Source organism: Sinocyclocheilus anshuiensis, unplaced genomic scaffold, assembly GCF_001515605.1.
Source record: "Sinocyclocheilus anshuiensis isolate Anshui unplaced genomic scaffold, SAMN03320099.WGS_v1.1 scaffold698, whole genome shotgun sequence".
Lineage (NCBI taxonomy): Eukaryota > Metazoa > Chordata > Actinopteri > Cypriniformes > Cyprinidae > Sinocyclocheilus > Sinocyclocheilus anshuiensis.
Genome location: NW_015544168.1, coordinates 163,597 through 178,920, shown reverse-complemented (window position 1 = coordinate 178,920; position 15,324 = coordinate 163,597). Strand labels below are relative to the sequence as shown.

The 15,324-nt window shown below is 32.6% G+C and overlaps 1 protein-coding gene across 1 annotated transcript in view; it reads right to left on the bottom strand.

Annotated features, from left to right (window-relative positions):
* Positions 1-15,324, bottom strand: part of LOC107695959 (histone deacetylase 4-like) — a 171,885-nt gene that overhangs the window by 41,290 nt on the left and 115,271 nt on the right. The window contains exons 16-22 of the mRNA XM_016496081.1: positions 12,177-12,207; positions 11,849-12,029; positions 10,776-10,796; positions 7,926-7,981; positions 7,455-7,542; positions 3,522-3,641; positions 1,873-1,970 (exon numbers count right to left, since the gene is read on the bottom strand). Coding sequence (XP_016351567.1) covers positions 1,873-1,970; positions 3,522-3,641; positions 7,455-7,542; positions 7,926-7,981; positions 10,776-10,796; positions 11,849-12,029; positions 12,177-12,207 — 595 coding nt within the window. The remainder of the gene's footprint in view (positions 1-1,872; positions 1,971-3,521; positions 3,642-7,454; positions 7,543-7,925; positions 7,982-10,775; positions 10,797-11,848; positions 12,030-12,176; positions 12,208-15,324) is intronic.

Here is a 15,324-nt window from a genome sequence, read left to right as displayed (position 1 = left end):
CGTACCCACTGTAAATAGGCAGAGGGAGTAAATAACTATTCACTGAAAGTAATACATAATAAACACTGTAAGGCAAATATCACTCTGTGTTATTTAGAGTGTTTACTGATTAGTTAGTTACAGTGTCTACTGATTCTTTCATCAGTATGGTGTCACTGGCTGCCCAACTTGGATCCATCTTGCACATTTCCAAATAAAATGCAATTCTGAGTGGGAAACATAGATTCTGAAACGGCCCCTAAAACCTGCTGGTCTCAAACCAGGAACAACTAACATCAGTATCTGAGGGCTGGGATAATGTCCAGGTCAAAACTATTTATGCAAAACAAAACTACACAGCAAAAATTACTTATAGGTTTTAAAGAGTTTTTAGTCTTTTTGACTTGTTTTCTAGGACAAAAACTATACAATACTTAAAACATTGCAAAACCTTATTTGTTATTGTTAACTAAAACCAAATCCATTAAACACAATTTTGGTAATTGAAATAAAACTTAAATAAAAATTAAATAATAATAATAAATAGATGAAAAACTTTACTTTTTTCTACAAGGTAGAAACGTTACCTTGGCAACTAGCTGAAATAAGTTAAAGCCGAAGTACAAAAATGTCTTAAAACTGAAACTGAAATAAAAGTAAATGAAAACTAAATAGAAATATTTAAAGGGATAGTTCAACCAAAAATGAAAATTCTGTCATTAATTACTCACCCTCGTCGTTACAATCCCATAAGACCTTTGTTCATCTTCAGAACACAAATTAAGATATTTTTGATTAATTCTGAGAGCTCTCTGACCCTCCTATAGACAGCAAGGGTCCTTACACGATCAAGGTCCAAAAACGTAGCAAGGAGATCGTTAAAATAGTCCATGTGACAGCAGTGGTTCAACCGTAATTTTACGAAGCTACGAGAATACTTTTTGTGCGCAAAGAAAACAAAAATAACGACTTTATTCAACAATTCGTCTCCTCTGCGTCACCCTATAGCACCATTTTGGAGAGTATCACATACGTAAACAACGTATGCAATGTATATACGCGGATACGTTGTTTACGTTCAGATCAAAGCATAAACAACGTAAACAGCGCATCCATGTTCAGTGCTGCTGACACAGAACAGCATATGTTGTTTACGTATGTGATACTCTCCAAAATGGCGCCTGGATGACACGGAGGAGACGAATTGTTGAATAAAGTCTTTATTTTGGTGTTATTTGCGCACAAAAATATTCTCGTAGCTTCGTAAAATTACGGTTGAACAACTGATGTCACATGGATTATTTTAGCGATCTCCTTGCTACGTTTCTGAGTCTTGATCATGTAAGGAGCCTTGCTGTCTATGGGAGGGTCAGAGAGCTCTCAGAATGCATAAAATATATCTACGGGTTAGGAACGACATGAGGGTGAATAATTAATGACAGAATTTTCATTTTTGGGTGAACTATCCCTTTAAAAGAATTAAAAAATGATAAAACAACAGCACATAAGAGAAAAATTATTAAAACTGAAACTAAAATTAAAATGAAAACTACAAACTATAACTATAAAATTACACAAAAACACAATAATCAACAAAGCTGATGTGGCTCCTATTTTCACCTTGCTACAATACTACAGTATTCTATATGTTTTTGTACACTTGTTAGTTTAAAATAACAATTTTAATTACAAAAAGCATTGTTTGTATTGACTGCTATGAAATATATGACACCTGACTGACTCCAACACAAAAGTCAGCTCATGATGGCAAAAAGATGCTGAACTGCATTTACAGTCTTATATTTGTAAACAAAGACCGTAACATGCTATGTGAAGGTTATGTAGACTGTCGCTCATTTTGGTGTAACAGGTATATATGGGTGACGGTGTTACCTGAATGCTGCCAGATAATCTGCGTCCCCCATGGGCGGCTCCAGACCACCGGTGAAGGCCATGTTCACGTTAAAGCCCACGCCTGGACTGATGCCCACCTATAGACAACACAGACAAACCACAAATTCAATTCAATTAAATGTGTGGCTTAGTAAAAAAAAAGTTATTGTTGGAGCAGATGAGCAGGTATTATGAATCATGTACATTCCAACTTCCCCAGGAAAACCGCTAAATTAAGGCTGATATCACAGAGCCAATGAAGGACAAATCCCAACAATTATGACCAGAGTACAACTGTAATGAGGTTTTATTTGAAAACCAAATGGACTTTGACTAATACCAGAATTTAGGGCTACAACGGAGTCAATTACATTTTGAATCTCCTCATTAGTTCAGAGTCAGGAGCTGACTTACCGGATCAATGATAATGAGCATTAATTATAACTGAGAGAAATTGGAGTCAAATAAGGGGAAAAGAAGAACACAACTGTCTTTTGCTCTGCTCATGTCAGGTTGATGTCTGATATATTTATATTAGATATTCAGAATATACAGTAAGGTCCAAAAGTCTAAGACCACTTGTGAAAATGCTTTTAGTTTGCATTTGTTACAAATATAAAATTCAATTAAATTCAATTCAAGTTAAAAAACTGTATAAAACCTGACAATTTCCAATGAAAGAAAGAACATCTGACTGTCTGTGCAAACAAATCACAGGATAATGTCACAAATTTGCTTAGTGACCTAGAAATAGTGCAGAATATTAAACATTTTGTCTTTATTTTCCCCAATTTTTCTTAGAGAGGTATTCCAACCCCCCAAACTGTTTATTTTTAGGTTTAAATCTGATTTTGAATTTCAGACTTTCAATGAAATCTCAGACATTTGTATCAAAATATTGGTATTACATGCATATGTAAATGTTGTATTTATTGCATTTTTAATTTATATGGCAAAAACGGCTGCTTGGTATAAATTCTGGTTCCTCTTACTGAAAACAAATATAAACAATATAAATTGGAAAAAAGTAATATTTTCCGATGTTTCAAAGCAAATAGACTAATAGTGTGATTACAGTACCATTCAAACGTTTGGGGTCAGTAAGGTTTTTACTTTGAAAGAATAATACTTTCATTTAGCATTAAACTGATCAAAAGTGACAGTAAAGACTTTTCCTGTATATTATTACCAAAGATTCAAATTAAAGCTGTTCTTTCTATTGTTCAAAGAATTCCGGAAAAAAAAAAAAAAAGAATCATGGTTTGCACAAATATGTTAAGCAGCATAACTGTTTTCCACATTGATAATTATAAAAAATGTTTCTTGAGCAGCAGATCAGCATATTAGAATGATTTCTGAAGGATCATGTGACACTGAAGACTGGAGTAATGATGCTGAAAATTCAGCTTTGAATCACAGAAATATATTAATTTTAAAATATATACAAATAGAAAACAGTTAATTTAAATTTAAAAATATTGCACAATTATTACTGATAATTTAGCTGGTTTTTTTTTCTGTTTTGACTATTTTTGATCAAATAAATGCAGCCTCGGTGATAATATGTCTTCTTTCAAAAATCGTACGGACCCTTAACTTTTGAATGGTAGTGTATATCAAATTACTGTCAAAATGTACATAAAACCCACCTCATCATGGGCTCCGCTGCCAGGGAAGAAGTTCCCATCATCGTAGCGATGGAGAGACACATACAGGACATTAGGGTCACTGTAGAAGGCCTGTTGAGTCCCGTTGCCATGGTGAACGTCCTAATACACAACAGTACATATAATTTAAATGTCATCTGTTTGTTCTAGTGACCAGAAAGAGCTTTAGAAAAAAGAGCTTTATTGCCAAGCATGTTCCACACAAGGAATTTGTCTTCCAGTTGAGCTTCCAGTGCAGAAGAAAGTACAGATATAGTGCAAACATACATTATAGTGCACTGCAGGCATACACAGGAATTACACAGTAGAGATAAAATAAAACACTAACAAGAAAAAAACAGAAAATTAAATAATGCGAGAATAATACAGAAGTAGAAATATAGAGAAAAAACATATAGAATTGTTTTAATGAATGTACAGATATGTTATTTACAAGTGTACAGTTTATGTAGTTTACAAATGTACAATTTTCAGATGGTATGTATAAATGTGTCAGTTATAATGGACAATGTATAGTTATGCAAGTTTTAATTGTTCAGGCTGAATACAGCCTGTGGGAAAAAAATGTTCTTGTGCCTGGCTGTTCTGGTGGTTGGTGCCTTTCCTCACTCTGGACGTGTAAAGATCTTGGAAGTTGGGCAGGGGGGAACCAATAATCTTCTGAGTATTCCTGACTGTCCGTTGTAGTCTCTTGATGTCTGATTTGGTGGCTGAACCAAACCAGACAGTTATGGATGAACACAGGACAGACTCAATGATGGCCGAGTAGAACTGTTTCAGCAGCTCCTGTGGCAGGCTGAACTTCCTCAGCTGGTGAAGGAAGTACAGCCTTTGCTGGCCTTTTTAGCAATGGAGTCTATGTGAGTGTCCCACGTCAGGTCCTGAGAGATGGTGGTGACAGGAACCTGAATGACTCTACTACAGCCGCTGTCCATGATGGTGAGTGGAGGGAGTGCAGGGCGGTTTCTCTTGAAGTCCACTATTATCTCAACTGTTTTGAGCGTGTTCAGATCCAGGTTGTTGTGACTCCGTTGTGTAAGAGGCCGATGATAGTAGTATCATCTGCAAATTTCAAGGGCTAGACAGAGGGGTCTTTTGCAGTGCATTCATTTGTATACAGGGAGAAGAGCAGTGGGGAGAGCACACATCCCTGAGGGGCGCCAGTGCTGATCGTGAGAGTCCTGGATGTGAGTTTATCCAGCCTCACTAGCTGCTGCCCGTCTGTCAGGAAGCTTGTGATCCACTGACAGATTGGGGTGGGCACAGAGAGCTGGGTCAGTTTGTCTGAGAAAAGGTCAGGCATGATGGTATTGAAGACCGAACTGAAGTCCACAAATAAGATCCTTGCGTCAGTCTCAGTCTCAGGTTTATCAAGATGTTGCAGAATATAATGCATCATCCACAGACCTGTTTGCTCTGTACGCAAACTGAAGAGGAACCAGCAAGTGTCCAGTGATGTCTTTCAGAAAGGCCAACACCAGTCAAAACAGCACAAAAAATCAATAATATTTGGTTAAACAATGTAAAAGTCAGATGCTGTTAAAAGACATGTCGTCACTCTGTTGTATTCGCATTGGAATGAAAAGCATGTAAAAATCTATTCTGAGTCGTCTGTGATGCAGGAGGGCCGTTTAAGAGAGCTGTATTATTCTGTTAATTTCTTTTCATGTCTGCCACTACGTCACGGTCAGCTTCCCCGTGTGACAGACAGGAGGAAATGAAAGACATTTTAAAAGGCATCCAGAAACCCTAATGACCCCAGCAGAGCCCTGCCCTGACGCCACACTTCTTCCTGTGTATGTGGACCCATTTCAGTCTACTGCTGGCCCAAGATCAGACAGACACCGTCCCACATGCCATAAATTTTATTGTTTAGATTTTAATGATTTAATTTACAAAAAATAAATAATAAGTTGCATTTATATTTAATACTTTAAAATGCAATACATTAAATATTTATAAAGATAATATAACCAGTATGTAAAATAAAATTCAATATTTTAATTCATTTAATATTTTATTATAAATTAAGTAATATTATAAATGAAATATATATTTCATTTACAATAATTAATAGGTTTTTAATAATAAATACATGAACACATTTAAAATATTTAATAAATTTAAAATTCCATAAATTATGTTTATAATGCAAATAAAACCAGTGCAAAATATTAAATTTTATATATATATACACACACACACACACACACACACATATATATATATATTCTGATATTTTATAAATATTTAATTTCAGAAATTTTAAATGCATGAAATAATTTATTATTTTATTATAAATGAAGTAATATTATAAATGAAACATATATAATATTACATTCATATTAATTGATAAGTTTTTAATAATTAACACATTAATACATTTAAAATATGTAATAAATTAAAAATGTCAAATTATATATTTATAAAGCTAATATTACCAATGCAAAATATTGTAACTTTACATATTTTCTTGATGTTTTGCAAAATAACTTTACATATTTTCTTGATGTTTTGTAAATATTTAATTTATGAAATTTTAAATGTATTAAATATATTCATATTTTATTATAAACTAAATATTAGAGTTGTGTTCTCTGGAAGATTCAAAACTCTAATGTCAAGCTACAGGAATCCCTTTCATTGCTGGATACAGAAAAGACACTCCAAAGTCGACCTTACTCACGAAAAATGCAGTTTATAACACATGCTAGTCCTTCCAAATAAAACTGGCATGAGTCATTGTGGAGATAACGTCGGCCTACTGCGCTGTATTCACCTCACCGACAATTTGCATTACTGTACTGAAGCCAACGTGAGTGCTGGAAGTCCTGTTGTCTTGGCCAGGCGGTCCACTGCAGTGCTGGGATTCATTAACGTGAGAGGATAGTGTGTGTCACACTGATTTATGATGCTGTGTGTGTGTTTAAAGTGATGCTGATATTGGCTGTGGAGTGTATTTGGAGATCACACAGATACAGTGGTAACCAGTATGTAAAATAAAATTCAATATTTTAATTCATTTAATATTTTATTATAAATTAAGTAATATTATAAATGAAATATATATTTCATTTACAATAATTAATAGGTTTTTAATAATAAATACATGAACACATTTAAAATATTTAATAAATTTAAAATTCCATAAATTATGTTTATAATGCAAATAAAACCAGTGCAAAATATTAAATTTTATATATATATACACACACACACACACACACACACATATATATATATATTCTGATATTTTATAAATATTTAATTTCAGAAATTTTAAATGCATGAAATAATTTATTATTTTATTATAAATGAAGTAATATTATAAATGAAACATATATAATATTACATTCATATTAATTGATAAGTTTTTAATAATTAACACATTAATACATTTAAAATATGTAATAAATTAAAAATGTCAAATTATATATTTATAAAGCTAATATTACCAATGCAAAATATTGTAACTTTACATATTTTCTTGATGTTTTGCAAAATAACTTTACATATTTTCTTGATGTTTTGTAAATATTTAATTTATGAAATTTTAAATGTATTAAATATATTCATATTTTATTATAAACTAAATATTAGATTTAATTTATAATAAAATATTCAAATATCCCACCCCCCCCCACTCATGGCACTGTTTATGTTAGCAGAAAAGAAAACTATTAAACTGTGATAAAATAATTAAAGAGTTAGAAAGAAAGATAAAAGAATTGTGATTTACTGAAAATGATGTGCAATTTTTTCCACTTTTAATATATGCATCAATGTCACTGTTTGGGAATCGGTTTGAAAATGAGATTATTTGTGCAATTCAGTTTGGTAACTCTAGTGGCACAGAAATAGGAAAAGGGACATTTATTAATAAAGCAAATATGAACTGATTGAGTGTGAACTTACCCAGTCTACAATGAGAATCTTACTGACGTTAAGTCTCTGCTGCAGAAGTTTGGCTGCAACGGCGACCGAGTTGAAATAGCAAAATCCCCTGTTATGTGTCAAAAACAAAAAGCACAAAACATCTTGTGAGAGAGAACACAGAACCGGGACAATCAGCTGGTGTGTGATCTATCGTGGAGGGCCTGATCGTGTGCGTTTGTGAAGTGGACCTCCTGGCCTGATGGATTGTCTCATTTCACTAATGACACGATTCACCCACTGTGTCCTGGCTTGACATCAGAGCGTAAGAACAGGGCCTGGCCCGCGGCCCACGGCAGAGGCACCAAACCTCAGTCTGCTCCTCAAACACGCCATCGATGGAACAATCCTTTTATTTAACCTTTCACCATAGAGACTGAGGTGTGTTTAAAGTGATGCTGATATTGGCTGTGGAGTGTATTTGGAGATCACACAGATACAGTGGGGACGTACATGGGAGTGCTCTCCTCAGCGTGATGTCCTGGAGGTCGCACCACAGCAAAGCCATTCTGTGAACACAAAAACACACACAGCTGTTTAAGCCACAGCGTCTCAGACCTTGGAAGTGAGAAATACATAGGCACCTTAACATCACAACATCACACATCACAACATAACTTACAACAGATGCTTGGTCAAAAAAAAAATCAAAAGAAAAAAAAAATATTCTATTAAAATTATACATTAATTATTGTTACTTTTTATGGGTAACAAGGACATATCAATAAAAATGTAATGAAATTACAATCATGTGTACCTGAAGAAGACCTTGACTGAGTTTGACATTACAATATATTAAAGTTTTAAGGGAGCATAAACTAATTAATTAACATAGAAGTAACAACAATGCATAATTTAATTAATAATATCATAATTATGTAAAAATAATACATTTGAAAATAATTAAAAAACATTTTAAATTAATTTAGTTATTTACTTTTGAAAAAACTTTTAGTTCAATCTTATATTCAATATATTATTCTATTTTCCTCAAACACGCCATCGATGGAACAATCCTTTTATTTAACCTTTCACCATAGAGACTGAGGAACACTCGTTTACTTTAACCTTTCCGTAATGAGGGAGACGCACTGGGAATAAAGATGGGAGGAGCGGCTGTGACGCTCGAGCGTTTAAGAGCAGCAACGTTCGGCAATTAGAGGGAATTTAGTCCCACGTTAACAATACCTGACATTAATTTGGATAAACCATCAAGCTTTAAGATAAATAAAATTGCATCCAAGTTGCTGAGCATTGAGAACGCAGTGTACCCAAACAGCTCAAACTCTGAAGCATGCAAGAAAACGCTTCCAGATCAGCAATACATGGTACTTTTCAGGAATAAAGTACAGAGGGGGCTTGAAACTCTTACAAAACGAATCATGAAATCAGTTTTCATGTTTCAGCAGTTGGTCAGTAAAAAGAAGTGCTTAACCTCCAGAAACTGTTGATTGACAATACTGAGGTCAAACTAATGGTCATTTTTTCGCAACCACAAATTGGGACATTTCTAAATACAGTTTAAAACCTTTATTTTTTGTAATTACTGTTTTCTAGTAATATAAACTAAACATCAAAATTAATTAGACAAAATGCATTGTCAAAATGCATCATTGATTTGTAATTACACAGTAAAATATTATTTTTCAAAGTTATAAATAAAACAGAAATGATTGGAGTACAAGAAAATATTATTTTGTCTACAAGTTTTTCAACTTAAAAATGTCAATAACACTTACCATTTATTTGTAATTATTTGTGAAATTCTCTAGCAATTTCTGAGTGAAAATTGTTTCAACATTGTTTTTTTCAGTGCACTGATAAACGTATTCATCCAGAAAAAGTATTTGATGATTTTTTTTTCTTACAATTAATTTAATAATTCTAGGCATTTCTTTGTAATAATTTGTGGTTTTCTAGAAATTTCTGAGTGAAAATTGTTTCAACATTATTTTTTTTAGTGCACTGATAAACATATTAATCCAGAAAAAGTATTTGTTTGATTAATTTTTCTTACAATTATTTGGGTAACAATGTTGAATGTTTGAGGTTGACAAATTAAGTCATTATTACAATGTGTACAAATTTGAGAAAACGGGGCAATTTGCTTTCGTTTCTCAACAAATTATTCAAAAGTAACAATTTAAAAGATCTTTCACTTGGAATAGAGACAATTTTGTGGTAACAAGGTTGTGTGCAAAACATATCTTAAATTAATAATTAAATAAAATATTTTATAATCATATTTGTAATTTTTATTTTATTTAATTATATATATAAAAAATATATACATTTAATATAAAAATAAGAAAGAAAAGAAAAACGGGGGGAAAAACAGAATAAAATAGGGGAAAAAAGTAAGGATTACTAAGGATTAAGAAATATCTAAAGACATTGCACCCACAAAGAGCAATTTCTATGCAATTAAATATTTTGTCTCTATAAAATGTAATAAGTAATTATTAAAAAATAATAAAGGAACAATAATTTCTAATCGATATTTCAAGCTGGATAATTAATTAGCTTGAAATACTGTTCTAAAATTATTGCTCCTTTATTTTTTGGAAGTTTGATGCAATAATATTTAATTATAACAATAATATTTAATCTATTATTTAGTCCAATTCAAGTAGCTATTTTAGCAATGATCACCCCATTTTTTATTTTTATACATATTTTGGCTGACTGCACATCCATATTTATTTATTGATTAGTTGTGATTTTGTCATTTTATGCAGCATTTCACTTTCACTGAGGATAGAACACACTGGAACTTGTTGCACTGAGTCTGGCTTGGACTACACTGATGAATGAGGGTTAATTTACAAAAACCTCATTCTAATGTGGATGCTACCATGTTGCCGCATGCCGTCCCATGGCTACTGAGAGAAAGAGGACTTTTAGTCTGCTAATACGTGATGTTGCGTTCCCTCACAGTTCACACTGGGTCACCTACAACTGCATGATATTGTTATCCTTCCTCACTCCAGAGGATATTATTATATCCAGAGAATGAGAGCAAAACAGAGAAGGAAAAGTGTTTGGATTGCAGCTGATGATTGTGGATGATGTAGGTGTATTGTGTTTTTCTGGGCATGAGGCATGGCATTTTTGAATGCGATGATAGATGCATTTCCGTGTGTTATGTTACTGGGGTGGGCGGCAGCTCAATCAGGGTTAGGTTACACTATGGAATGTTTGCATTATGTGAGTAGATTGTGTATTTTGGGTCACTTCCTGTGAGCTCTGAGGATGCCCCAGGTCACCTGACCCCAGACAAACACTGGCGAGGCTGCAACTCACCTCATTATGAGTCAAACAAGCCTGAGGAGAAATACAAGAAAGCTTATTTCTGCCAGGGAATAAAAATATTTATTTACATACTATTCAATTAGATTTTTATTAAATATTTATTTGTGAAAAATGCTTTGTCTTCTAAAGTATAAGTATGTTTATTTTACACAATTATTTTTAATCCATCTTCAAATAATTTCAAATTTCTTAAATATTAATTAAAATAAATAAAATTATATCGGCTTTATATCGGCCATCCTGCTTTCCAAGATATCGGCATCGGCTGTCAAAAAACCCATATCGGTCGACCACTAAAAATAACAATAATAAAAATAATAATATGTTATCTGTCTTTAATAAACCAGTTAAGCTAGCTGATATGATTTATATCTTTGATGCCTTTTACTCAATACATTATTGTATCGGTTCTATTTAAAAATATATAAGTGAAAATAAAATAATAAACAACATAAAACATGAGAAAATAATTTAAAAAATATTATAAAAATAGAAAAAATATTAAATTGATACATAAAATGTACATATAAAAATACTTGTACAAATATGACATAATTATTAAAAATATAATAAGGAATAATCTACAAAAAAAAATCACTGCTTTGCTAAGCCACAGTTAGTCCCATTGTACTGTACTACAAAAAAAGTTATTGGGGTCTATTAAACTAATTAAGCCAACTGATATGCTTTACTGTATATATTTTATATATAAATTAAAATAAAATAAAACATGGGGAAAATAAAAATATTAAAATGAAAAAAAAAATATTATAAAAAATATTTACAAATGTAAATAAAAAAAAAAAACAATATAGAAATTAATAAAAAAACAAGAAAGAGTAAATAGTGTTGTGCATTTTATGTTATTAATAGAGTTAATGTTTCATGAAAATTCATGATACTATGTTACCCACAAATCATTACTCCCACTGTACTTAAAAATGATTGCACTCACAATTTCTAACCAGTTAAATGGTATTGTGCATCCTTATGTTAGCGACCACTCCTCATGAACCCACGAATATGAGGACAGTGGAAAGTCTCTCGTTCCAGTGTTTTCTCACCGCTGACAGACTACACAGGACAGAAGTGAGACGTTTACTCAAGCGGACAGCAAACAGACACAGCAGAGTACATGAGGCCTTCGCACCCAACCGTTCCCAAACATCCTCTTTTGTGCCCTTCTCATTCTTACAGAGGAGCTTGATTGCCGAGCAATCAGGAAGAGAAAACGACACATCGAGACTGACACACAAACCAACAACATGGTCACAAAGAAGCCTCTTTTGACACCTAATGCACAACCCACAAGCATGTTGGGAGTTTAGGGCAGACAGGTCGAGAATGGGCGTTTATTCTGTGACACGAAAGGCAAATAGTGGCGGGAGAGACCTGGCTCGGAAAGGGGGCATTCCCAGAATGCCTAGAGACAGAAAATAGCCATTCATCAGGCATTACTGATTATGCTCACACACGTCTGCCCTACAGCCTGCAATTACTGCACAAATGAACACACACATACACACAGGAACACACACACTAATACTTCAGCACTTAAATGGGGTCATGGGTAAAATTAATTTTAGAACATTAAAAAATAAATAATGCTGTTTAAAATAAATAAATAAAATAATTAAAGTTTATACCTTTTGGCCTGTAGTCCTTTTATTATTTTTGTTGCTGTTTTTTTTTTTAAATTACAAATTATATAAATTATTTTAAATAATAAAAATGAATAAAAAATATATATTGTTTTAAATAATTAAAATAATTAATCTAAACTGATACGTCTTTATATATAATATAAATTATATGAATATAAATATATACAAGTAAAACATGTAAATATTTTCAAAATATATACGGTGTGAGTGTGTATTCATATATACACATAATAAATATACACAGTACACGCACATATATTATGTAAACAAAAACGTTTATTTTGGATGCGATTAATCGCGATTAATCGTTTGACAGCACTAATTATTTTATAATAATAAATTAATATAATATATAATACTGCAGTTTAAAATAAATAAAAACAATTACATATATATTTTTTAAGTTTATTTATTTATTTTTAAGGGGGAAAAGTTTTTACACTTTGGCATTCTGTAGTTCTGCACATCAAACTGAAAAAACAGCCAAAGTTTGCAATATAATTATTATTTTTTTATTTACAAATATTTGATATATTTAAAAAATTTACCCATATATTATATTTGAACTAGTGAAAGCAGGGTGTTTAAAATGGTGAAAACGGTGTCAATTACAAAAAGTCTTCTCTTGAACATCCATTATCCATCAACTGACGTCATAAGCACGTAATGAAACAACAAGCTGGCAACAAGAAAGACGGCGAGAGGGAAGTGAGAAATCTGGAGAACCTCTGAGGCACTCCGAAGGGGTTTACCAACCCTGGGTCTCCCTCTCAGAATACATATCCTCCATCCATTTAGGAATTCAGCTTTTCAATGGCATAAGTGCTCAAGGGCAACTTAAAAAAACCCTGGTCTTTTCAAGATCCGCCAAGAATGACTTTGTCACGAATTATGAGCCTGTAGTGCATTTAAAACAGAAAAAAATGAATCGGGGAACTGAGAGAGAGAAAAGCTAGGGAAATGAGAGCGAGTGCGCCAATGAAAGAGAGCAAGAGTGCATGATGAAGGAATTTAATGTAGAAATAAAAGAAAGAAAGAGAGAGAGAGCAAAAAAAGATGAGATATAGACATTCTGGCATATTTTAAGTCTGGAGTGCAACTATGATGCCTTAAAATACTGCTCACATAGGCAGCTCACTACGTTTTGGAACAGAATTTCTATAAAACACTTTCAAATAAATAATAATGAAAATAAATAACTCAAAAACAAAAAAAAACTAAAAATCTTTCAATATTATTGGTGTTAAAATTAAAACCACTAAGCTTTAGTGCATATCACTGTTATTTTAGTTTCATTGAGATACTACTATAGTTTTTGTTAAAGGGGTCATATGATGCGATTTCAAGTTTTCCTTTCTCTTTGGAGTGTTACAAGCTGATTGTGCATAGATAAGATCCCTGAAGTTGCAAAGACTAAAGTCTCAAAACAGAAAAAAAGATATTCTTTATCAAAGTTAAGACGTTTTGAATTTCATTTTATTTTTATATTTTTTGTTTTCATGTTAATTTTAGTTAAAGTTTGAGTAAATTTGTTGTTTTTATTAGTTTTTTTGATGTTTATATAGTTCTTTATTAATTTATTAATTTAAGCTAAATAAAAATAAGAAATGCTGTCTTGGCAACTAGCTGAAATAAAATAAGTTTAAGTTCTTTTTTTTAATTTTATTTCAGTTAACATTTATTTTATTTCAAATAATAAAAACTTGTTTTATGGTTTTAGTAAACTACACTAAACTTTGTGCATATTTAACAGTATATGTATAAAAAAAAAAATACAAAAAAAAAAAAAACCTTGGCAAAAGACATCAAGACACCAGGGCTTCAGCCCCAAAAGCGCGGCCCATGGTGTAAAAGCAGTAGAAAGTAAAGAGTGATGTAGACACCGAAGTTTGGGGTCGCAGGTCTCAGGCAGGACTGGGGAGCGTGTTGGAATGAACAAGCACAGTTTATCTTCACCCTGACAGGCTAATTGTCGCTGTAAAGATGCAGGAAGACAACAATTTTGTTCCATTTCCATAAAAGAGTCCAGAGCCCTTCTGTTTCTCACCATTCAGCTCAAAGACTGTGACTTCAGCCAGACGGGACCACCTGTCATTTATCAGTCCCCCTCCAACAGCCCTGCCTGAGGTCACACCATTGAACTAATACACACACACACACACACACACACACACACACACACAAATTCACCTTCAAAACCAAATCCACCTCACTGCGTCTGGAAGCATAAAACAAATCTATCACAATTATGAAACTTGTCTGGGTATTAATAGAAAGACAGATAATTACATTCTTTGTGTAAACTGTCAAAGTGTGAGAGGTTGGATCCCAGTTCATCTGAACAACATATTAAGAGTAAAAATTGTTCACAAAAACATAAATATTGTTTTATATACATACACAATAGGGGTGGAACAGTACACAGATGTCACGGTTCGGGGGTCACGGTTCGATATACGATTTCGGTACAACAGGGGAAAAAAAATAAAAAATCTACTATGCTCTGTTTCTTTTCATTTATTTTGAACAGACAGTAGTATAAATTAAAAAAATTTCCACCTAGATGTGAAAATACTAAATATTATTACATTATGTTATATATATATAAAATCTGCAGTACATATATACATACTAGGAATAAATTCTTGAAATATATTTGATTTAGTTTACAGATAAACAAGGGAAAAAAACAGTGCGACACGCAACGTAGCCTATATATGCTGAGTTTCAGTTCATTTTTGTAACAGGCTTAATTTGTTCACAGAAAGGAAACGTCTCAGGTTACTTATGTAAGCATGGTTCCCTGAGTAGGGAACGAGACACTGCGTCCTCTAGGGGTCGCTATGGGGAACGCCTCGTCGTGACCCGTGTCTGAA